This window comes from Dendrobates tinctorius, unplaced genomic scaffold (genome assembly GCF_039654945.1).
Source record: "Dendrobates tinctorius isolate UK_male_01 unplaced genomic scaffold, ASM3965494v1 ptg000045l, whole genome shotgun sequence".
NCBI lineage: Eukaryota > Metazoa > Chordata > Amphibia > Anura > Dendrobatidae > Dendrobates > Dendrobates tinctorius.
The window spans coordinates 1,437,491-1,462,516 of NW_027361713.1; the positions used below are offsets into that span (position 1 = coordinate 1,437,491).

The window sequence follows — 25,026 nt, forward strand, 5'->3', positions numbered from 1 at the left end:
TTTTTTCCAGAAAATGATTCCTATTCTACAAATAAGGTTGCTGTATGATACGCCCAATGCAGCACGCTTTGTCCAGATTGAGCATTACCCAAACTGAAGATTTTGAAGGGTGCTGTATGATATGCCCAATGCAGCACGCTTTGTCCAGATTGAGCATTACCCAAACTGAAGATTTTGGCATGTGCACACACACAGAAACTGTAACTACAGGAGCTGTGCATTCACTGCATCGGTCCAAGAGCTGCTCCGCTCAGCTCGCGCTCTGCCCCCCGTGTGCTCGACTCATGCAGCATTTTAAGCGCACACAGCTGAGTTTTCAGTTCAGGCAGCACTCACTGGGCAAGTGAGCGCTGTATAAGTCTACTAATTGAGACATGGCTGGATGGTAATTGAGCTGTACAATGGTGCGCTGGGCCAGGAGTGTGCTGAGCGCCCCTAGTGGAAACTGCACCCCAGCTCTGATTTGTAGCCGCCTGTCCCCTATTTGATTAGTTTATTTTGAGTTGTGGGAGTGATAGACTCGCTGTAAGAAGAATACAATTTTTGCCTGCAGACTTATAATGGTTTTCTCTTGTTTTTCAGACATTGGACCCTGAATATTTGTTAAAGTTGAACAATATATGTGATGCATGTACCGCTTTACAGGTTTGTAGTTTTCCACAACTAGTACCCACAATAAATACAGCACATTCACGTTGCGTTTCTAATTTAGCTAAACCCTTCTAGAAGGCTCCTGTAGGATCACCGTAGTAAATCCTTGTTATTTCACATATAAAATAGAGATCTGATTCATGAAAATGTTCTCTAATATGGAAGACAGGAAAATACAGAACTGAATAAATCTTTTGATCTGCATTTTTTTTTTATTCTTTTTTTATGAAGCTTCAAGCTGTGTTTTCCTCTGCTGGTGTCGCACACATCTCCCCAAAGTGCCTATTTCAGCTTTGCACTTATTTGGACTACATTTCACCAGATGTCAGTTATGCTCATGCAGAATCGTTGGCCAGCATTTTCTTCCTGAAACAGGTAAGTGACAGTACATTCATGTACTGTGACATGCGTGCCTGTCCCCTAAGTGTCTGCTTCGACTGTTGGGGTTTGCAAGGCGACAATACAGTAGCCCTGTTTTACTCCTGACACTTATACTGGTTCATCTCACTAAATTAGAATGTCATCAAAAAGTTAATTTATTTCAGTTCTTCAATACAAAAAGTGAAACTCATATATAGTCATTACAGACAGTGATCTATTTCAAGTGTTTTTTCTGTTAATGTTGATGATGATGGCTTACAGCCAATGAAAGCCCAAAAGTCATTATCTCACTAAATTAGAATACTTTATAACACCAGCTTTTTCCATTCTACATGACGGCACCACAAGAGAGGGGATCCGCCCAGCGAGGACAGGAAACCTTCAAGATAAAAGGGGCGGCTCCTCTCTCCGCATCAGTTGGTTTCCTGTCTTCGATGGGGAACCATCAAGATGAAAACCTCTTGAAGAAAGAAGAGGATGACTGGGCCTGGGTCGGGTGATTAATGGCAGGCACCGGTCTGCTACGCCCGTCGCCAGGTACCGGTAGTCGCCTCGGGGGCCATATATTCCTATGCCCCCCCCCTGAGCGAGTGCATGGCCACAGCCTGTGAGGCAGATTGCCCAGGTGAAGTTGGATGCCTTGGAGACCACATGCGGTGTACCCTCCCAGACGTTGATATAACCCGTAAAAAGTCCACGGAGGCCACTTTCTGTGTTCCCTCCCTGTCGACGTACAGTGGCCATGCATCCCGTGTGGCACATCGGTGCCCGGGCAGAAGTAATGCTCCTTGGAGGCCACATGTGTACCCTCCCTGTTGAGGCCAGACACTAGACCCCCTGGATGTGAACCCTGGAAGCAAGTACCTGTGAGCAGTGGGGGCCAGGGTGACGTCCATATTTCTTCAGGTGACAGCCAGTTGGCAGAGGTCCTGAGAAAGCAGGTATGATGGTGCAGGTGTCATGGCAGCCGATGGCGTGGGAATGCCGCAAAAGTCCCGAGCACGCACCGGAAGGGAAGCCGGGTACGCGCTGCTGAGGGGGACACTCGTGCACAGGGGTTGGCGAGGATATGCGCACTGTGAGGAGGCCGGGTATGCCCACCTAGCGGCGGAAAGTAGTTGTGGGTGACCCGGAAGTGCAGCGCGACACCCGGCAGGCAGCAGGGGGAGCGCGCACAGCAAGTGGCCACATGACAGGGGGCGCGCACCGGATATGGTGCCAGGTGCACACATAGGCAAGCTAGAGTGCGCAGGCGTGGGGGCATAAAGCGCAAGCGGCCGGCAGGTGTAGGATCATCCAGGTGTTCCAATTAATTAGTGAAAAAAAACCAGTGTGCTGCTATTTAAAGCAACAGGAAGTGCTGGCAGGCGTCACCACACCATTTTTGGGTTGGATGTGACTGCTCTCAGCACAAAGCAGCAGCTAAGCAGTTCATAGAATGGAGAGCCCTTCGCCAGAGCACTTACAACCGCGCCAGGAGGCGAAGGAGAGGCAGTCGCGCTCAGAAGAGAAGAGCCAGACACGCCGCAGCAGCAGTGGAAGCCGCTCGGGCAGCGCGAGGGCGGATCGTCGCCACAAGAAGGAGGGGTCCCTAGTCTCTTTGGGAGACATTGAGAAGACCAGTCAGCCTCCAGATCCGGTACCCATTCTGTGAAGCGTCCGAGTGGTGAGTGAGCTTCGAGAAAGTCCAGCACTCTAATGTTTGTTCTCTTTCTCTCTCTTGTCTCCTCTCTCCCCTCTTTTATATACATTGGCGGGGTGGAGTATAGGAGGTTCCTAAGAAGAGTAGGGAAAAAACTAAAAAAAAAAGGCCTTTATGCAATAGTCCCTTAGGAGCATCCTGGAATAAAAGATTGTGCCAGGATTGTATTAAGAAGACAGTAGCGGAAGAGACACCCTCATTCTCTGACAGTTTGAGAACCTTAATTCAAACAGAGGTTTGCAAATCAGTAAGGGCATTACAATCAGCGGATACGGATAGCAAAGCTAGAGATAGATCCAGCCCCTCAGTGGTCTCTCAGGAGGACTCCACAAGGTCAGAGGAGGACTCAGATAAAACCCGCTATTCAGATAGTAGTTCTGACGAGGAAGATGCATTCCCAGTAGAAGCTACAGATAAGCTTATAAAAGCAGTCCGGTCTACCATGGGGCTGGTAGATGAGCGAGCCAAAAAGACAGCTCAGGAACTCATGTTTAGTGGACTACAAAAGAAAAACCCTAGAGCCTTCCCTATTAATGAACAACTGGAAGGACTCATAAAACGGGAATGGGAAAGTCCCAGATAATCAGTTCCCTAAAAAGGAGGTACCCCTTTGAGGAAGAGGCATCCTCGTCCTGGGATAGAGCTCCAAAAATTGATGTAGCGATATCAAAAGTTGCCAGGAAATCCTCCCTACCCTTTGAGGATTTAGGTTCTCTAAAAGAACCTCTGGACCGAAAGACAGACAATTGTCTTAAAACGGCCTGGGAGGCCTCGGCTGGGGCACTAAAGCCCGCCATCGCGGCCACTTGTGTGGCTAGGTCCCTGAAAATATGGGTGGACAACCTGGAAGACCAGCTAGAGCAAGGAGTCCCCAGGGAATCTATTCTGCAAGCATTGCCGGCCATCAGAGCAGCGGCAGTCTTTCTCGCTGAGGCTTCAGCAGATTCAGCCAGGCTAGCAGCAAAGTCAGCGGCCTTAACCAATGTAGGACGCCAGGCAGTATGGCTCAAATGCTGGCCGGGGGACTCTCAGGCAAAGATGAAACTCTGCTCTCTGCCATGTGAGGGAAATTTCCTGTTTGGACCGGCATTGGAGAAAGCCGGCGCCAAAAATAATTTCCCAAAACAGCCATTTCAGGCCTTTCGGCGCTCCTTTCAGAAGGGCCGAAAATTCAGAAGACAACAGTACAGGGATCGAGATGGAAACAATTCTGACAAGTGATCCAGAGGTGAGAGAGGCTTCTATTTCGGCAAGCCCTCCAAAGACGCCAAAAAACCCTCCCAGTGACGGTCCTTCTCAGGTGGGGGGAAGGCTCTCTCACTTCCTCCCAGCCTGGGAGAGGATCTCATCCAGTACCTGGATCCGACAAATAGTAGGGTCGGGTCTGGAATTAAGATTCCACCACTGGCCGCCACGAAGATACATGCAGACTCCAGTACAGTCATCTCAAGAAAAACAAGAAAGTCTGGAAGGAGAAGTATTATCACTTCTAGAAAAACATGTCCTGGAAGAAATTCCGGAAAAAGAGAAGGGTTTTACTCCCACCTATTTCTTATAAAAAAAAAAAGCCAGACAATTCCTGTAGGACGATTATAAATTTGAAAGGCCTCAACAAATATCTGATAGTTCCATCATTCAAGATGGAAACGATGAGGTCAGCGGTGAAGCTCCTCTATCCTCAGTGCTACATGGCAGTCCTGGATCTCAAGGATGCTTACTATCATGTCCCGATCCGGCAACAAGACCGCAAATATCTGAGTGGCGGTCCAGATAAGGTCTCAGTGGCGTCACTTTCAATACAGGGCTCTGCCCTTTGGTGTAGCGAGAGCCCCCCCGAGTCTTCACAAAATTAATTGCAGAGGTCACAGCGCATCTCAGGGAAAAAGACACTCTGGTGATACCATATCTGGACGACTTCTTGATAGAGGGAAGAAATTTCTCTCACTGTCAAGAACAAGTCAAAATAGTGATGGAGACACTACAGACCCTGGGTTGGCAACTGAACCTCAAAAAATCCAAGCTGGTACCAGCAATGATCCAGAATTTTTTAGGCTTAACAGTAGACTCGGTGGTACAAGAGTGTCTCCTCCCAGAGGAGAAAGAGAAGATCAAAAATCTAATCATGGCAACATTAAAAAAACAGAAATGACTGAGAAGGGCCATGTCAGTGTTGGGGTCCCTAACTTCCTGCATACCAGTAGTGAAATGGGCCCAGTTTCACACAAGAGAACTTAAGTGGTGTGTTCTACAAAACGACCTGAGGTTTCAGGGGCAGTTAGAGCAGAAGCTCACCCTCCCGGACCCTGTACTCCAGTCACTCAAGTGGTGATTACAGATAGAGTCCTCTCCAAGAGGAGTGCCCTGGACATACACAGCCTCCAGAGTAGTCACAACGGACGCCAGTCCTTGGGGCTGGGGAGCCCATCTAGACACACTATGGCTCCAGGATCCCTGGGTCCAGGAGGAAAGAGATCTATCCTCAAACGAGTGGGAGCTACTAGCCATCGAAAGGGCGCTGGAAGGATTATTGCCACACCTAAGAGAGATGTGAGAGTCCTATCAGACACCATACAGCAGTCGCATATGTGAACCACCAGAGGGGCACCCGTTCTCGGTCCCTGATGCGAATAGCAAGAAGAATCATGACTCTAGCAGAACACCAGTTCCTTTCATTATCGGCCCTGCATATTCGAGGCGTAGACAACCTGAAGGCAGACTTTCTGAGCAGGAACCACCTGAGGCAAGGAGAATGGTGCCTAAAAGAGTCCATTTTTCAACGGATTGTGCATATGTGGGGGAAACCCATCATAGATCTCTTCGCCTCAAAAACCAACAAGAAGGTTCAAAAATTCTGCTCCCTAAGTCCAGCAGACAGGCCGTTGGCAGTAGACGCCTTCAGGATAAAGTGGACACCAGGTCTCATGTACGCCTTCCCTCCAATATGCCTCATTCCAGCAGTTCTGAGGAAGATCAGGGAGGACCAAGCCAGAGTAATTATGATAGCTCCTTTTTAGCCGAAAGACCGTGGTTCTACTGGCTGAGAGTGATGTCGGTGACAGACCCATGGGTGCTCCCAGAGGACCACGACCTGCTAACACAGGGTCCCTTCAATCACCCTCCGTAGTCCAGGCTGGAATTTGAAAGGTCACTGTTAGAGAAGAAAGGTTTCTCAGCGGGGTTAATATCCACCTTACTCAGTAGCAGAAAGCCAGTGACTACGAAAATTTATGGAAGGATATGGAGGAAATTTTTGTCTACCTCAGGCCCGATACGGGAGGGATAAGTACCGATAGGGGCAGTACTGGAGATTCTGCAGAAGGGTTTAGAGTTGGGGTTAGCTGTCAGCACCCTCAAAGTTCACGTTTCAGCCCTGGCAGCCTTATTCAACTATGACCTGGCAAACAATAGATGGGTGGCCAGGTTTATCCGGGCCTGCACTAGAGCTGACTCTGTCCCGTCTCCTATGCCTCCTCCCTGGGATCTAAATTTAGTTCTATCATCTCTGGCAGGAAGTCCATTTGAACCACTAAATGCAACATCAGATAAGGTGTTAACCTTAAAGACAGCTTTATTAGTGGCACTCACATCGGCCCGTAGGGTTGGGGACTTACACGCACTATCAGCAGACCCGCCATACACTCAGGTCATGGACGATAGAGTTGTCTTAAAATTAGACCCAGCATACCTCCCTAAGGTAGTGTCGAAATTCCACAGGGCTCAGGAGATAGTCTTACCACCCTTTTGTCCTAACCCCGGTAACCAGAAGGAGGAGAGACTTCATTGCTTAGACGTTAGGAGATGTATCCTACAGTATTTAGAGATGACAAAACCTTGGAAAAAACAGAGGGCCTTATTTGTCTAATACCATGGGGAAAGAAAAGGCCTTAAAGCCTCTAAGCAGACTATAGCTAGATGGGTGAGAGAGGCCATCATGCTAGCGTATAGTAGTGCAGACAGGGCTGTTCCAGAAGGCCTAAAAGCCCACTCCACGAGGGCCATGGCGAGGTCCTGGGCGGAGAGAGCTGACGCCTCCATCGACCAAATCTGTAAGGCAGTCACTTGGTCCTCTCCGTCTACCTTTTTCAAACATTACAGATTAGACCTATCTGCTACCTCTGATCTCACATTAGGGAGAAGAGTGTTACAATCAGTGATCCCTCCCTAAAGAGAATACAAATCTCTAACTCTCTCTCTCGTGGTGCCATCATGTAGAATGGAAAAACAGGGGTATTACATACCTGGTAATGTGTGTTTTCATGAGACATGACGGCACCCTTATATTCCCTCCCTATTGATCACGTCATTAGTTGGGTGCATTATACACTCCCTTCGGTGTTGGAAATTTAGGAGTGTAAAGGATGTATTATTTATGTGTACACTAACCTGCGGAGTTCCTCTCGTGCTCTGTAAAACAACTGATGCGGAGAGAGGAGCCGCCCCTTTTATCTTGAAGGTTTCCAGTCATCACTGGGCGGATCCCCTCTTTCGTGGTGCCGTCATGTCTCATGAAAAAACACATTACCAGGTATGTAATACCCGTGTTTCAAAATTATTTTAAAATCTGAAATGTTGGCCTACTGAAATGTATGTTCAGTAAATGCACCCAATACTTGGTCGGGGCTCATTTTGCATCCGTTACTCCATCAATGCGGCGTGGTATGGAGGCGATTAGCCTGTGGCACTGCTGAGGTGTTATGGAAGCCCAGGTTGCTTTGATAGCAGCCTTCGGCTCCTCTGCATTGTTGGGTCTGGTGTCTCTCATCTTCCTCTTGACAATACCCCATAGAATCTATGGGGTTAAGGTCAGACGAGTTTGCCGGCCAATCAAGCACAGCGATACTGTTGTTTTTAAACCAGGAATTGATACTTTAGGCAGTGTGGATAGGTGCCAATCAGATATTATACTTTGCACTGATGAGGGGCAGTTCCCCGAATCAAGTGTCTGCAAAATTGAGATTCTGGTTTGGCTTTTATCTGTCCTAAGTCAAGTCATGTGGCACGGCTTGTTAAACGATCAATAAAAAAAGCATGCGTTTTTTAAAAAAAAAAATGCACCAAAACGCACACAAACGCATGATGCGTTTTTTTTATGCGTTTGTGTGCGCAAAAAACGCGCAGCAAAAAAACGCAAGTGTGAAAGTAGTCTTAGTAATGAACATATGAGCCGGATAGGACATAAACGGTGCCTTAGGGCTCGTGCACACAACCGTCCATGAAAAATCAGGCCACACTCAGATGCCATACATGAATGGCCAAGTGTGACCCGATAAGTCAGATGCAACTCATGCATGTTGCGATTTTTTTTTTTTTTTTTTTTTTTTTTTTTTTTCTTCTTTTTTCAGACTGACTCTGATACCACTCAACTGATTTTTACGGTCATTTTCATAAGCCCTTTGGTAATAGGCAAGATATTAACAGGAAGCACCTTTATAAAATGTGTCTTGTGTATTAAATGTTAAAAGAGAAGCTGAATACTGTAGCTCCAAGCTCTTCATTGGAGAATCAACAGAGTGGAGAAAGGTAGAAAAGATGTGTTGGGATCAAGCAAGAATGTTCATAAATCAAAGATTCTTGCATGAGTCCCTTCTGAAGCGTAATTGTTTTTATTTTCAACGGGCCCTAAATTGATTAAGCAGGAGTTGTCCAGTAGTGAACCCACACCTTTAAACGGAACCTGTCACATAGGAAACCTATTAGGCTGTGTGCACACGTTGCGGATTTTGATGCGGATCCGCAGTGTTTTTGGGCTCGCGGAATTGCATCAAATCCGCAATGTAGTGCACAATCAATGTTAGTCAATGGGAAATTTAGAATTGGTGTGCACATGCTGCGGAAAAATACACGCAGATTTGCAGCGTTTTATTTTCTGCAGCATGTCAATTCTTTTTGCGAATCTCCAGCGTTTCTGCACCCATTGACTTCCACTGAGTCAGTCAAATCCGCAGCAAAGCCACAGGTGTAAAAAGATTTTAAATGTATCCAAAGAAAAAAAAAGATCAAAAAAGGTCCAAAGCCAATTATTATGAAAATACAAAATGCAATTTTATTATGATTATCAGGAATAGGAAATTGTTACGGTGTAAAAAGATTTCCGGTTTTGCTGCAGAGTTGCGTGCGAAAAACGCTGCAGATTGTGTGGGCGGAGAATGTCTTCAGGTCCGTCTGCGGATGTCTGTGTGTGTGTGAGGGTCTTTGTGTGTAGGCAGGCATCGTCCGATGGGACTACTAGTGCCATCCGGCTATGTCTGCTACAGTGATAGCATTAACCATTGCTGGGACAGTAGTAGTCCCATCATCTGGCTACTATGTTGAATAGTTAAAACAAAACAAAACACATATGCACATACAGTACACACTCACCATACAGCTAATCCCCGACGCCCTCAATCATCTGCATAAAAATAAAAAAAAAACAATACAAATACTCCCTGTTTCGACGTAATCCATTTAATAACGAATGTCCCATGACTATCTCCCATGTAAAGCTGTCACATCAAGAGATGTGACCGCTCTACAGGGGCTCCAGTGTACAGTGACCGGAGATAATCCTCCCGCAGTTGATCACTCCGCCGCCTAGAGGTCTCCGGAGTTCATGCTGTCACTTGCGGCACTGCTGCGTGAGAAAATTCTCACACAGCAGTGGTGCCGTAAAGTGATAGCACGAACTCTGATGAAGTACACTGCGGGAGTATTATCTTCGGTCAGTGTCTCATCGGAGCCCCTGTAGAGCGGTCACATCTCTTGATATGACAGCTTAACACAGGAGATCGTCGTGGGACCCTCTTTATTAAATGGATTACGTTGGAACAAGGAGTATTTGTGTTGGTTTGTTTTAATTTTTTTGCAGGTGATCGAGGGCGTAGCAGGAATTACGCATAAAATAAATATGGGAAATTGTGTTGTGTTTTATTTCGTTAAAATACTTTATTCTGGCTGTGTGTTTATTTAACCCCTTAACAACTATAGGATTAGTAATGGATAGGTGTTTTGTTGACGCCTCTCCATTACTAAGCCGGGCTTAATGTCACCTTACAATACAAAGGTGACATCAACCCCACAACTATTACCCCCTATGCCACCACTACAAGGCAGTGGAAAGAGAGAGGGTAAGTGGCGGATGTGCCATTTCTGGAGCGGCTGAGAGCTGGTGTTTGTGGGGGGGGTAATATCCATGGCCACTTCCTAGGCTATTAATATCAGCCTGCAGTGGTCTGCATAGCCTTTTCTGGCTATTAATTATAGGAGGACCCCACGTCATTTTTTGGTGTCTCCCCTATTTTAATAGCCAGTAAAGGCTAGTTATACAGCTGTGAGCTGATATTAATAGCCTGGGAAGATCCATGGGTATTGCATGGGCGTCCACTCCATTTCTTTTAATTTTTTTTTAAAGCTAAACAGATATTGCATTTAATGCAGATTTTGTGCGTGTATTTAACTCTTACCATTTTATTATTTCATTACTAAACATCGGCCTTGGGTTTATCTATCTAAAGATATATCTATAGATGGATAGATATATCCATAGATAGATATAACGATAACTATATCTATAGATATTTGCTTATATTTGTTTTGTGTTCATTATATGTGAACATGGTATGTGATGATATGGTATTCAATGGAGTATTTAAAAGAAGAGATTGGACAAGAAATTATCACAATTTTTTTTTTGTTAAATAATAGATCTTTATTTAGCTTAGAAAATCGCATACAAATCCGCATGAAAAAAGCTTGAAAATCCGCAACCAAAAAACAAGGATTTTTAACTGCGTTTCCCAGGATGTCCTATCCTGACAGCACAAAGGGGTTCATCCTTACAGGGACAGGAAATGCACGAGAGGTTAAAGGTCCCCTCCCCACGCCCACACTCCAGTGTTTTTCCTGTCCCTGTAAGGACAGGCACGAGAGACGCCGCAGAGGAAGTTAGCCGCGGCATCCAGCAAGGAGCTTACCCAAGATGAGGTCGACTGGCCCAGGGGGATCGGGATCCACAGGACAGCCCCCCCCCCCCCCCCCGGTAAGACGGTCCGGGGCGGCACCCCCCCAAGGGGGGTTCTCCGCCAGGCGTCCCGTGGAGCGTGGCTTCGGGACTTGGAGCCGCTTCCTCTCAGCGGGACTCTCGGCTCCCGCCGCCGCATCAGCCGGAGGAGGCACTGGAACGTCGGCGGCCGTCTCACCTCCGGGCGCCCGATGACTACTTCCGGTTGCGTCACGGGCATGGGCGCATCAGAGACGGGCGGACGCCGTGGACAGTGGAGGCAACCGGTGGAAGGTAGGATAAAATGGCGGGGGGTGTTGGCCATACAGGTCTGCTGCAGCCACACACCACCATGGAAAACGCCATGAAAACCGGCAATCAGCCAGAGTCAGCGTCTGTAAGTAGGGGGCACGGTGGGCAGTATATACTTAAAAGACAGGAGCTTTAATAAAAGAACTCCTGGGCTTTATATTAAGGAAAAAACGGCACCGGCTCCTGCAGCATCAACCTCCAGGACATCGAGCAGACCCAAATGCCCCATCTGTTCCAGCAAACTACTATCGTGCAAAAAACCCTATGTGAAAAGTGCACCCTTAGGATCATCAGAGGCGAGCAGGCCTCTTTCCTTGCAGAGATGTGCACAATGGTCAGAGAGGAGGTCCAGGTCTCTGTCTCCGGACTGCTACCGGCTCAGTCTCCCAGCCAGGCTCAGGCTAAGAGACCAAGATGGGAGTCCGATCAGTCATCAGATGAAGAAATCCAGGGTTCGAATTCGGAGAAAGAGGGCAAAATCACCTCAGAACCCCCTGAAATAGGGAAAAGATACTTCTTCTCCTCGGAAAACACGGACGAGCTTCTCGGCGCCGTGAGAAGCACTATGAAGATTGAGGAAGCCACAAAGACTCAATCCATCCAGGACGAGATGTTAAGGGGTCTAAGAGCTAGGATCCGTCAGGTCTTTCCAGTTAACGACAATATCCGTTCAATGATTTTGCAAGAATGGGAGGACGCCGAGAAACGACTGGTCGTGCCTCGAGACATTAAGCTTCGACTACCATTTAACCAGGAGGACATTAACACTTGGAATGAGGTTCCTAAGATTGACTCCCCTGTGGTCAGGGTGTCAAGGAAGACTTCAATTCCCTTTTGAATATCTTCCTCTAGCCTCAAGGAACCCATGGACAAAAAGGCCAACGTGCTCCTAAAGAGGGCTTGGGAGGCCTCTGCGGCAGTTATGAAAGCAAACATAGCCGCCACATCGGTCACCAGGTCTATGCATCTGTGGATCGACCACTTAGAGCAACAATTAAAAGAGAAAACCACTAGAGGCGGTTCCTTCCCCTGTTAAGGATCGCAACCAGATTCCTGGCGGACGCTTCAGCTGACTCCGTCCGACTTGCGGCCAGGAATAATTCTTTATCCAATGCGGCTCGTCGGGCCATATGGATGAAGACCTGGTCAGGGGACTACCAGTCGAAAAATAAATTATGTGCCATACCCTTCTCAGGTGGGAGAGTTTTCAGGCCGGCCTTAGATAAGATTCTGGAGAATCCCTCGGATGACAAAAAAGGTTTTCCCGAGGATAAACCAAAAAGACATTTTCCCTTTCAAAGATCCCGTCCTTACCAAAGGCAGGAATATAGGGGGAAGGGGAAATAATCGCGCTGGGAGTACACGAACGGGGGGGGAAGTAGGGCTCCCCCGTCTCGCTCCGTTCCAGAAGCAGGAGACAATGACGCCATACCTGTAGGGGTCGCCTCAGACACTTCGCAGAGGCATGGGAACTCATCTCCCAAAACCGGTAGATTCTCAATACGGTCTCCCAGGGCTACAGCCTTGAATTCACTGAGACCCCCCCAGCACGATTTGTGGTTACAAATCCCCGGTCCAAAACCCTGATAAGATCCTATATGGGCAGACATAAAAGACCTGCTAAGGTCAGGGGTAGTGGTTCCTGTTCCAGAAATAGAGACAGGTCAGGGCCACTATTCAACCCTCTTCACAGTAAAATAAAAAACCATCGGGAGAGAGTCGGACCATTATAAATTTAAAGCCATTAAATCAATGGATCCGGTGAAAAAGATTCCGAACGCCATCAGGGGAGCCCATGGCACGGGAAGCTTCAGGATTTAGCAGCCCGCATCCTCACTTGGGCAGGGAACAATGTCCGTTCCTTGTCAGTGGTACACCTAGAAGGCTCCAGGAACCACATAGCCGATTATCTGAGCAGACAGGAAGTCCGAGTCACCGAGTGGGAACTAAAAGAAGAAATCTTCATAGACTTGTGCCATTGGTGGGGAACCCTCCAGCTGGACCTCTTCGCGACAAAAGAGATCACCAAGTTAAAGAGATTCTACTCCCTCAAACCAGCGGACCATCCGGAGGGGGTCGACGCCCTGAACCAGGGTTCCCCACTATCGCCATAATACTGAGGGTCCTCAGAAAGATCCAAGAAGGAGGACCCTGGGTGATGCTAGTCGTTCCCTTTTGGCCCAGGCGAAGTTGGTTCCTCCTCCTCAAGAAGATGGCTCAGGAGGGGCCACTCCATCTGCCGACAGCGGCAGATCTGCTTTCCCAGGGCCCAGTTGGGCACCCAAATCTGGAGAACCTACAACTGGCAACATGGATCCTGAGAAGGGAGGTCCTAAAATCCAGAGGCCTCTCTGACCAAGTGATCTCCACGCTGCAGGCCAGCCATAAGCCCGTTACGAGTGCAATATATCGAAAATTTGGAAGACGTTCTGCTCGGAAGGAGGAGGAGGTAAAAGTGGCTGGGACCCTAGGAGGTAGCGACCATGCTATTTTAGAATTTTGGATAACTAGAGGCGGAAGACCTGTGAAGACTCAGACGTCAAGGTTAGATTTCAGAAAGGCAGATTTTAAGGGATTCAGAAAGAGAATTGGAGGGATCCAATGGCTGGATATCCTTAAAGACAAAAATGTCCAGGAAGGATGGGAAATCTTGAAAAATGAAATTCTCAAAGCACAGTTGTTAACAATTCCGAAAAGAGGGAAGAATAGGAAGCAGTTAAGGAAACCAGGATGGATGAACACAGAACTTAAGCACATGATAAAAAGGAAGAAAAAAATGTTTATAAAATGGAAAGAGGGAGGCATATCTAAAGAAGAATATAATGCTGTCTGCAGAACCTGCAGGGCACAAATCAGATTAGCTAAAGCTGAATATGAATTGAGGCTTGCAAGAGATGTCAAAAGCAATAATAAAGGATTTTGGGGATATGTCAAAAGTAAAAGAAAAGTCAAAGATGCTATAGGATTTTTACAGGATGAAAATGATGAAATGGTAAGACAGGATGCTGAGAAGGCTGAACTTTTAAATTCCTATTTTGCATCTGTTTTCTCTCAGAAACGAAATGTAACATCAACTGTTATTCACTGTCCTATTAAGGGAATAGAAGAATCCAGGATATCTATAAACAGAAAGATAGTGAGGAAACACTTAGCTAGCCTAAATGAATTCAAGTCTCCAGGTCCAGATGAATTACACCCCAGAGTACTGAAGGAGATAGCAGAAGAAATTTTTGAACCCCTCTCTATAATCTTTGAAAATTCTTGGAGAACAGGAGAAGTGCCAGAAGACTGGAGAAGAGCAAATGTTGTTCCTATCTTCAAAAAGGGGAAGAAGGTGGACCCAGGCAACTATAGGCCGGTGAGTCTGACTTCTATACCAGGAAAGATCTTTGAACAAATTATTAAACAACATGTATGTCAATACCTGGATAAGAATGAAGTGATTAAACAGAGTCAGCATGGGTTTGTAACTAATAAGTCATGTCAGACTAACTTAATTTCCTTCTATGACGGTATCACTGATTGGGTGGATCAAGGAAATGCTGTAGATATAGTATATCTTGACTTCAGCAAAGCATTTGACAAAGTCTCTCATACAATCCTTATTGAAAAAATGACTAAGTATGGAATGGACAAGGCAACTGTTAGGTGGATTCATAACTGGCTTAGTGATCGGACCCAAAGAGTGGTCGTAAATGGCTGCACATCCAGTTGGAAGAATGTCTCAAGTGGGGTACCACAGGGCTCTGTCCTGGGCCCTGTATTGTTCAACATCTTTATCAACGATTTAGATGAAGGAATTGAGGGTAAACTGATTAAATTTGCTGATGACACAAAGCTAGGAGGGATAGCTAATACTAGAGAAGAGAGAGAGAGGATTCAAAAAGATTTAAATAAACTGGAGAAGTGGGCAGCAACTAACAGAATGGTTTTTAACAGGGAGAAATGCAAAGTACTACATCTGGGCAATAAAAATGGAAAAAGCATATATAGAATGGGAGGAATAGGGCTAAGTGACAGCACATGTGAAAAAGACTTGGGTATACTAATAGATCACAGACTGAATATGAGTCAACAGTGTGATGCAGCAGCAAAAAAGGCAAATGCAATTCTAGGATGTATTAACAGAAGCATACAGTCTAGATCACGTGAAGTCATTATTTCCCTCTACTCCTCTTTGGTCAGACCTCATCTGGAATATTGTGTCCAGTTTTGGGCACCACATTTTAAAAAAGACATCAACAAACTGGAGCAAGTTCAGAAAAGAGCGACCAGAATGGTGACCGGTCTGCAAACCCTGTCTTATGAGGAAAGGTTGCAGGATTTGGGAATGTTTAGTTTGCAAAAGAGAAGACTGAGAGGAGACTTAATAGCTGTCTACAAATATCTAAAGGGCTGTCACATTGTAGAAGGATCAACTTTATTCTCATTTGCACAAGGAAAGACTAGAAGCAATGGGATGAAACTGAATGGGAGGAGACACAGATTAGATATTAGAAAAAACTTTTTGACAGTTAGAGTGATCAATGAGTGGAACAGGCTGCCACGAGAAGTGGTGAGTTCTCCTTCAATGGAAGTCTTCAAACAGGCTGGACAGACATCTGACTGGGATGATTTAGCGAATCCTGCTTTGAGCAGGGGGTTGGACCAGATGGCCCAGGAGGTCCCTTCCAACTCTATGATTCTATGATTCTAAGGTGGTAGTACTCCCATAGACCCGTCTCGCCCAAATATCCCTCAGATCCTTGACTTCCTGCAGGCAGGATTTAATAAGGATCTAAGTCCAAGCACATTGAAAGTCCAGATATCAGCTTTAAATACTTTCTTTGATCTCTCCTTGGCTTCTCATCCATGGATAGCACAGTTTACAAAGGCCATCCAGAGATTGAAACCCACGTTAAGGAAAACAGTCCCCTCGTGGGACCTAAATCTGGTACTTAACGCTCTATGCAGGCCCCCTTATGAGCCAATATCTGAAATAGACATCACAAGGCTTACACAAAAAAACTGTCTTTTTGGTAGCCATCACCTCAGCCAAGCCGCTGGGTGAGATCCGGGCCCTGTCAGTCCAAAACCCCTACATCCAAATCTTCGAGGACTGCATAATACTAAAACTAAACCCAGGATTCCTCCCTAAGGTAGATCTCCTGTTGTGAACACGTTTGCCCTGGCTTCTGAGTTTGTTCCCTCTGGTGGATGCTGCTGGTAATGGAGCTGGTCTGACTGACATAAGTCAATCACCTGAGGAGGATGATTGGAGGTCAGGTGTTACAGACTGGAGAGATTTAAGTGAGCAACCTTCCCTCAGTTGTTGCTGGTGATTTGGTTTTCTTCCTGAGCATTTTGGAAGTCTGCTTGCCTCCTGCTTTGTCCTGCATCTTTCAGATAAGTTATATGGCTGCTTGAATCTTTTTGCATTAGATCCATTTTTTGCTTTCCTCTGCTTTCTGCTTTGCTGGTGTGAGTTCAGCCTTGTCCCCTGCTGGGACCTGTGCTGGACTCTGTTCCATATGCCTCAACTCATGTCAGTCTTTTCTGTATTTCTAATCCCCTGTTATATCAGTATCTTTTGTTTTGCGTCCAGTTCACATCAGAGTTCTGATTTAGTGAGGGAGAGGTCGTGTGGCCTCAGCATTTTTGCATATCGGACGTGTTGGATTTTTTCTTAGGGTTTTTTGCATGATTACAGACAGTATCCTTTCCTGTCCTGTTCTATCTAGGCAGTTTGGGCCCCATCATTTGCTTACTCTATTTTCTGCCTGTGTTTTGTGCCTCATCTTGTCTCACCAGCAATATATGTGCGGGGGCTATCTATTCCTTTGGGGTTCTACTCCGGGGCAGTTTAGCTTTCCCTTTTCTCTCTTTAGGCTTAGTTAATTCTTTGGCTGTGCCAAGGCATCTAGGGCATCGTAGGTACGTCCCACGGCTAATTCTAGTTGTGTCGTCAGTTTAGGGGTCTGCAATCCGCTAAGTTACCAACCTCTCTGGTTATCTGGTTGCCTAGTCTAGTCCCCTGCTATCCTCCTCGGTTATCTAATCATAACAGAATCACCGGCCAAACTGTAGATTCTAGGGTACTCTAAAGTAGGAAAGAATAGTGTAAAAAAAAAAAATGTTTTCCTCTTTTTCTCTGGGGGCCGAAGGAGGATTTTTTCTTTAATGGATACTAAGCAATTGTCTGATTGTGTTGAGCAGCTCGCTGCTGAAGTTTGGAGAATTTCAGCCTATCTCGCTCAGTTGTCTGTTGTAGAACCTAAAATTCCTATTCCTGATTTATTTTCTGGGGATCGGTTTAAATTTATTAACTTTAAGAATAATTGTAAACTGTTTTTTTGCCTTGAAACCTAATTCCTCGGGGAACTCGGTGCAGCAGGTTAAAATTGTCATCTCCCTGTTGCGTGGCGACCCTCAGGACTGGGCTTTTTCCCTGACACCTGGGGATCCTGTTATTGCTAATGTGGATGCACTTTTTCAGGCTCTGGGGTTGTTGTATGATGAACCTAATGTTATTGATCAAGCTGAGAAAACTTTATTGGCATTGAACCAGGGTCACGAAGCGGCACAGTTATTTTGTCAGAAATTCCGAAAGTGGGCGGTCGTTACTAAATGGAACGATGATGCCCTTTTTTGGCGGCTCTTTTTTGGAAAGGTCTAGCAGAGACCGTAAAAGATGTTATGGTGGGATTTCCTGTCCCCTCTGGTCTCAACGACTCTCATTAGCCATTCAAATTGACAGACGTTTACGTGAACGTAAAACTATGCGAGAGGCGGTGTTGCCTTTCGAACAAACTTCTGAGCCCATGCAGTGTGATAGGGTTTTTTCTAGGGCTCAACGTCAAGAATTTAGAAGGCGTAATAAGTTGTACTTCTTTTGTGGGGACGCCTCTCATACTATTTCCGTCTGCCCTAAGCGGGAGAAACGTTTTGATCACTCATTTGTTTTGGGCAATGTACAGCCTAGATTCATTTTGTCTGTTTCCTTGATCTGCTCCTTATCTTCATTTTCTGCTAAGGCTTTTGTTGATTCTGAAGCAGCCCTGAACCTGATGGATTTTGACTTTGCCAAACGTTGTGGTTTTCCCATGGTACTCCTGCTGACTCCTATCCCTTTAAGGGGTATTGATGCTACCCCTTTGGTGGAGAATAAACCCCAGTTTTGTACCCAGGTGATAATGCGGGTAGCCCCGGACTACCAAGAGAATTGTAAATTTTTGGTGTTGCATAATTTACATGATATTATTGTAGTGGGTTTTCCTTGGTTGCAGACCCATAATCCTGTTCTGGAATGGAAATCTGTCTGTGGTTAATTGGGGTTGTCAATATGTTCTTAGTGACACTCCTGTTTTCTCTACCTCTCCCGAGTCTCATGATGTTCCTGACTATTTGGCTGATTTCTCTGATGTATTTAGTGAGAGTAAGTCTGCGTCCTTGCCTCCTCATAGGAGTTATGATTGCGCGATCGAGTTAGTGCCCGGTTGTAAATTTCCCAAGGGTCAGCTCTTCAATTTATCTGTACCTGAACATGATGCTATGCGATCTTATATCAAAGAGTCATTGGAGAAGGGTCATATCAGACCGTCCTCTTAACCTTTAGGTGCCGGCTTTTTCTTTGTGGCCAAGAAAGATGGCTCATTGAGGCCATGTATTGACTATCATCTCCTTAATAAAATTACTGTTTAATGGGGGCGTGGCTATGCAGCGGTGAGGGAAGGACGCACGCTGAGAGAGCTCCTGTTTATCCTTCACACATCCTGCACTTGCCGCCTTTATACAGCTCGACCTGGCAGCACACGGTGTCCGCTGGTGTCGGGACCCCCCGGGAGCTCTGAGGAGAGACGCAGGACGGCTCCGGTGAGCGGGAGCCTTGGAAGACGGGGGTGGACGGCGGGACCCGCAGGGAGCGGCTGCCATCTTGGACGCGCGCTCTATCAGAGGGGCGCGGTGTCCAGTCTTCAACGTTGCAGCGTCGCAGGGACAGCGACCTATATCTTGCAAGATCTGAGAGGAGTGCGGTGAGTGCCCTGAAAGACGGGCCCTGCATGATTCCCTTTGTCTACACTGAGCCGCTGGCCTGCTGGTGCCATTACAGTGGGGGAATCTGCTCCCCCTCCTATTGCTGCTGTCTCTGAGAGTGGATGTCCCTCCACCCTGCCATAGGATTCTTGGTGATATTCTGTCTCTGTCTGCGCAGACTCTACTCCCAGGCTATAATTGATAAGCGTGGCCCCTGCTGTGTATATATAATTGCAACGGGAAGATTTCTGGACTGTATAATTTCAGCTACACTGGGGTATTTCACAGTTCTTAATCATGAATCGATCTAAGGGATCGACGGCAGCAGAAAAATTGAAGGAATTTGTTAGACCTGACCCTTCTGAGAGTGCGCGCTATCTACGGAACACCTCCTCACAATCTCAGCGTAAAAATCGTCCCTCAGGGGGTGGAGAAGAGATTGAACAGGAAGAAATGACCCTTAAACAGGCATCTGAACAGTTGATGCAGGCTATCTCCCTCACTAGTACATCTCTGACGGAGAAAATAGAGGATGTCTACACTGAGGTTGGGAGACTCCGTCACGATATGCAGGCCATGAGGGGGCACATCACGGAGGTGGAGACAAGAGTGTCCCAGGTGGAATACACCATTACGCCTATGGAGGCTAAGCTAACCAAGGTAGCTGGATCTATGAACGCCTGAGGCAAAAAGCAGACAACCTAGAAAACAGAGTGTGTCGGAATAACATCCGTGTCATCGGTCTGCCTGAACGCTCTGAAGGTCAGCACCCTGAGCAATTCCTAGAAGGCTGGCTTAAGACACCTCTGGGAGATGAATTCTCCTTGATGTTCGCTGTTGAGAGAGCCCACAGGGTTCCCACCAAGCCTTTACCCCCGGGAGCCCCGCCTAGACCCTTCCTGGCACGTCTCCTCAACTGTAAAGATAGAGACACCATTCTACGCCTCGCACGACAAAAGAGCCCCATCAAGTTCAACGACGCCGTGATCTCAATCTTCCCAGATTTCTCCATGGAACTCCAGAAGCAACGTCTTCAGTTGATCGACATCAAGAAGCGGCTCAGGGAAAGGAACATTGTATACTCCATGATTTATCCAGCTCGGCTTCGGGTTGTCCATGGGGGTTCCTCCGTGTTTTTCACGGATCCAGCGGAGGCTACCGAGTGGCTGCGGTCCCATAGAGGATCTCCTGCAAAGGAATCCTAGTGTGTCTACTTTCATCTGGATCCTTTCATTGCAGGCCTAATCGGAGCTCTCCTGGCGGGCACCCAGAGATCTACAATACCGGACACTGCGTTCAGTGATGGTATCCCCTTGTTTGTTTTTTGATAGAGGAGCGGGACTTTGCTCCTATGTTACTAGGTTTATATTTTGTTGTTTTTTTTTCCAAAAGCTTTAGTTTTAGCTTTAAGTGTTACTTAGGTAGAAGTTGCAACCAATGGAAGTCCTGCTATTTATGTGATGTCTCTGAGTTCTAATTAGGCAATGATACTCAACATGCCCAGATAAGTGAAGATGGGTTCTGAATTAATATGCATGACGTGGAATGTGAGGGGTATCAAAACCCCCCCAGAAAAAGGTTAAAGTATTTTCACAAATCAGGCACTATCACCCTCACATTGTGGCTCTGGTCGAGACACACTTGACCAGGGATATGGCTCGAAGTGTACAAAAACCATGGGTTCAATGGTCTATACACGCATTTCACACCAGCTATTCTAGGGGAGTCTCATTACTAATACACAAGGACGTTAGATGGGAGGTCCAGGAGGCCCGGAGAGACTGAAGGGCGCTTCATATTTTGTGTATGCACTGATCAATTCTAGGAAATATGTTATTCTGTGTGTTTACACTCCCCCTCCAGCGGGTACGTCAATTCTCCAGAAAGCATTAAGTTTTGCTTTGAACTACCCAGACGCAGATGTCATTTGTATGGGGGACTTTAATATGGTTATGAATAATTGCCTTGACAGATTGAGACTGGATGATGGGACACAGGGTGGGACCCCGGCAGCAGCTACATCCCAATTATCACAGTTTATAGAAGGTAGTGGATGGTTGGACCTATGGAGGAAGCGCCACCCAGAGATAAGAGAGTATACTTGCCATTCATCCACTAAGCGCTCCTTATCTCGCATAGATTACATTTTTGGATCTAGTGGTCTGGCGATGTGGGTGGATAGTATTGAACATGGAAGTAGAGGGATTTCAGATTATAGCCCAATCATTCTTAAACTCAGGTTTGGCCCACCAAGTGGTAGGATGACATGGAAATTAAACCCTTTCTGGCTGAAATTGATCAAGTCACCTGACAGAACAACTGACCAATTACATGTTTTCGTGTCCTCCCACCCCGAACCCCGTAATGTTTATTTTGGGACACCCTTAAGGCGTACTTGAGGGGCTGCCTATCTTCTACGATCTCCTACATCAAACGGGTGACGTCGGGGGAGGATGACGAAATAGAGCAGCGATTGAAGGATTCAGAGGCCGCTTACATATCCAATCAAACTAGTGGTAATAGAGTGGTGTGGTTGACTGCCCAAAGAACCAGTCTAGTAAAATTCTGGCCTATTTGGTGCGGCAGCATAATACAACTAACACAATATTACAGATCCGCAGCTCAGACTTTACATTGGTGTCCTCGACCGGAGAAATAATGGGATGTTTCCATGATTATTATAGTTCACTGTACAGTTCAAAAAATGACATTGGTACCCAGGGGTGTCTAGACTATCGGATATAACGTTTCCCAAACTGAGTGCTTCTCAGCAGGCCTTTATGGACGCTGAATTCACTTTGGAAGAGATAGAAGATGCTATGAGGGACATGGCCTCTGGGAAAACCCCTGGGCCGGATGGGTTTCCTATTGAGCTGTACAGGAAATACCGGGAGATTTTGGCGCCACTTTTGTTGTCAGTGTTCCGGGGGATCTGGGAGGGGGGCGTCATGCCGGAGTCCTTCTATGAAGCTAATATAATAGTGCTTAAGAAAGAAGGGAAGGACCCTCTGGACTGTGGTTCTTATCGCCCCATATCTTTAGTAAATGTGGATTACAAAGTTTTCACGAAAATCTTGGCTACTAGGCTAAACTCAATTATTTTGGAACTTATACACCCTGACCAGACTGGCTTTATGCCCGGTAAAAGCACCTCCATTAATATTAGACGGGTTCAATCGGTGGTCCAATACAGCTCCCTGGTACCGGACAATAGGTGGGCATTGGCATCATTGGATGCAGCCAAGGCCTTCGATTCCCTTGAATGGCTTTTCCTCCACGCATGCTTGCAGAAATTTGGTTTTGGGGATAGGTTCCTAAAATGGGTTAATACTTTGTATATGAAACCTAGGGCCCGTGTCATTGTAAATAGTTCCACTTCTGAATCCTTTTCTTTGCACAGGGAGACTCGTCAGGGGTGTCCCCTTTTCCCGGCCCTCTTTGCTCTTGCAATAGAGGCTTTGGCAATTCGCATGAGCGCTTCCCCTAATATTATTGGTATAGAGATAGCAGATCGGGTGGATACCATAGACCTATATGCTGATGACATGGTAATATTTATGGATAGGGCGGAGGAGACGCTGACGGAGGTGATTGCTACTATAAACTAATTCAGTAAATATTCCGGCCTGTATATAAATTGGGAGAAATCTGCTCTGATGCCTCTTTCTCATACCCCGATGCCGCAACTTGGGACTCTCTCATTGCTGCCTATTGTACCACATTTTAAATATCTAGGTGTTCATATCTCTCAGTCCAGCACACTTGATCTGCAACTTAATATATATCCATTACTAGAAATGGTTAAAGTCAAATTTGCGATCTGGAGCAAACTCCCACTGTTGTCTGTAGCTGGACGCATTAATTTAATTAAAATGATACTACTCCCTAAGATCAGCTATTTTCTCCAACATAGTGCTGTGGTGGTGCCTAGGTCTTTCTTCACCAATTTGAACTCCCAGATTACGTCTTTTATATGGGGGAAGGCCAGGCCCATGCTCAGTTTATCCACCCTACAAAGGCCAAAAAAGGGGGAGGGGGGGCGGCGCTGCCGGATTTTTTTCTATATTATCTGGCGGGACAGGCCAGAGCTATAAATAAGTGGATGCCCGGTAATCATCTTCCTAACTCTGAAAGCCATCTGCTTCATGCCGCACATGTTGATTGCCCGCTGGGGTTTTTGGAATTGGAGAAAGTAAATGTCCCACGTCTGCTACCCATGCTTCGTCTGGCAAGATTAATATGGAGACAGATTAAGAGGGTGGTTGGATTTAGTGATATCATAGCTGAAATGCCCTTATGGAATAACTAGATTATGGCCCGATGCTATTGCATCGGGAGGATGCGATAGCATCACACCTCTTGCCATGTTAACCCTCAACACACACACTCCTCTCACCTTTCACCATCTCCACTCACTCTTTCACTCCACATACGACCCCTTCTCTCACTCCGTCTCTCATACGCCGTCATCTCCGCTGCTCCACGATCCCCGACATCTTCCGCCGGCGCCATCCTGGATCCAGACGTTGTCCACGCCGGCAACATGTTCTTGCGGCGACGCCATCTTGAGTATCGCGGGATTTCGCCGATCCAAAATAGCGTCGCCGGCGTGGATGCCGTCGGGATCCAAAATGGCGTCGTCGAAATCTCGCGATTTCGCCAACGCCATTTTGGATCCCGACGTCCTCCACGTCGGCGACATGTTGTTGCGGCGACGCCATCTTGACTATCGCGGGATTTCGCCGATCCAAAATGGCGTCGCCGCAAGAACATGTCGCCGGCGTGGAGGACGTCTGGATCCAGGATGGCGCCGGCGGAAGAAGATGGGGATCGTGGATCAGCGGCGATGACGGCGTGAGTATGAGAGACGGAGTGAGAGAAAGGGTCGTGAGTGGACGTGAGTGGAGATGGTGAAAAGTGAGAGGAGTGTGTGTGTTGAGGAGGAGTGGTGTGTTGAGGGTTAACATGGAAAGAGGTGTGCGGTGACGTCACCGGTTACAACTGGACGGAAGTTGTTACAACCGGAAGCTGCTTAGGGCATTTATTATTATAGATAGTTATTTTCCGACACTGCTTGCCCACCCATCTGCCGAGTTCTGGTCTCAGTACAATGTTTCTATGATAGGGGATTTATGGGACTGCGGTACACTATTATCTTTTGAACAATTATAAGCTAAGTGTAATGCCCCGAGGTCGCAATTCTTCCGATATTTGCAATTAAGATCAGCCTTTCAATCGCACATAAGATATGTCGGTAGGAATAATGCTATTTCATCTCTACCCTTGATAGGCATTCTTAAATCACAAGGTCCCCAGGGTCTCGTCTCCTCTCTGTATACATACACTGTGTTCCAAATTATTATGCAAATGATATTTTTCTATGATTTTCCTAAATAGTCGGTACTAATGACAGTCAGTCTAATTAAAGTCATCACCCGTTAGAGTATGCATCAAATTTTATTGAAGAAACCTCCCAATGATAACAGTATAATCTCCAAAATGAATAAAAACTCAAATTGCACTGTTCCAAATTATTAGGCACAGTAGAATTTCTAGACATTTGATGTGTTTTAAAGAACTGAAAATGCTCATTTGTGGAATTTGCAGCATTAGGAGGTCAGATTCACTGAACAATAAAGCTATTTAACTCCAAAACATCCTAACAGGCCCAGTTACATGTTAACATAGGAACCCCTCTTTGATATCACCTTCACAATTCTTGCATCCATTGAACTTGTGAGTTTTTGGAGAGTTTCTGCTTGTATTTCTTTGCATGAAGTCAGAATAGCCTCCCAGAGCTGCTGTTTTGATGTGAACTGCCTCCCACCCTCATAGATCTTTTGCTTGATGATACTCCAAAGGTTCTCTATAGGGTTGAGGTCAGGGGAAGATGGTGGCAACACCATGAGTTTATCTCCTTTTATGCCCATAGCAGCCAATGACTCAGAGGTATTCTTTGCAGCATGAGATGGTGCATTGTCATGCATGA

General features: G+C 46.4%; 1 protein-coding gene across 4 annotated transcripts in view; it reads left to right on the forward strand.

Moving 5' to 3' along the window:
• The window catches only part of FANCE (FA complementation group E), a 133,957-nt gene that overhangs the window by 40,107 nt on the left and 68,824 nt on the right, over positions 1-25,026 (forward strand). For all 4 annotated transcript variants that reach the window (XM_073575581.1, XM_073575579.1, XM_073575578.1 and 1 more), the window contains 2 exons: positions 583-645; positions 883-1,026. In XM_073575581.1, the coding sequence (XP_073431682.1) occupies positions 583-645; positions 883-1,026 (207 nt within the window). The remainder of the gene's footprint in view (positions 1-582; positions 646-882; positions 1,027-25,026) is intronic.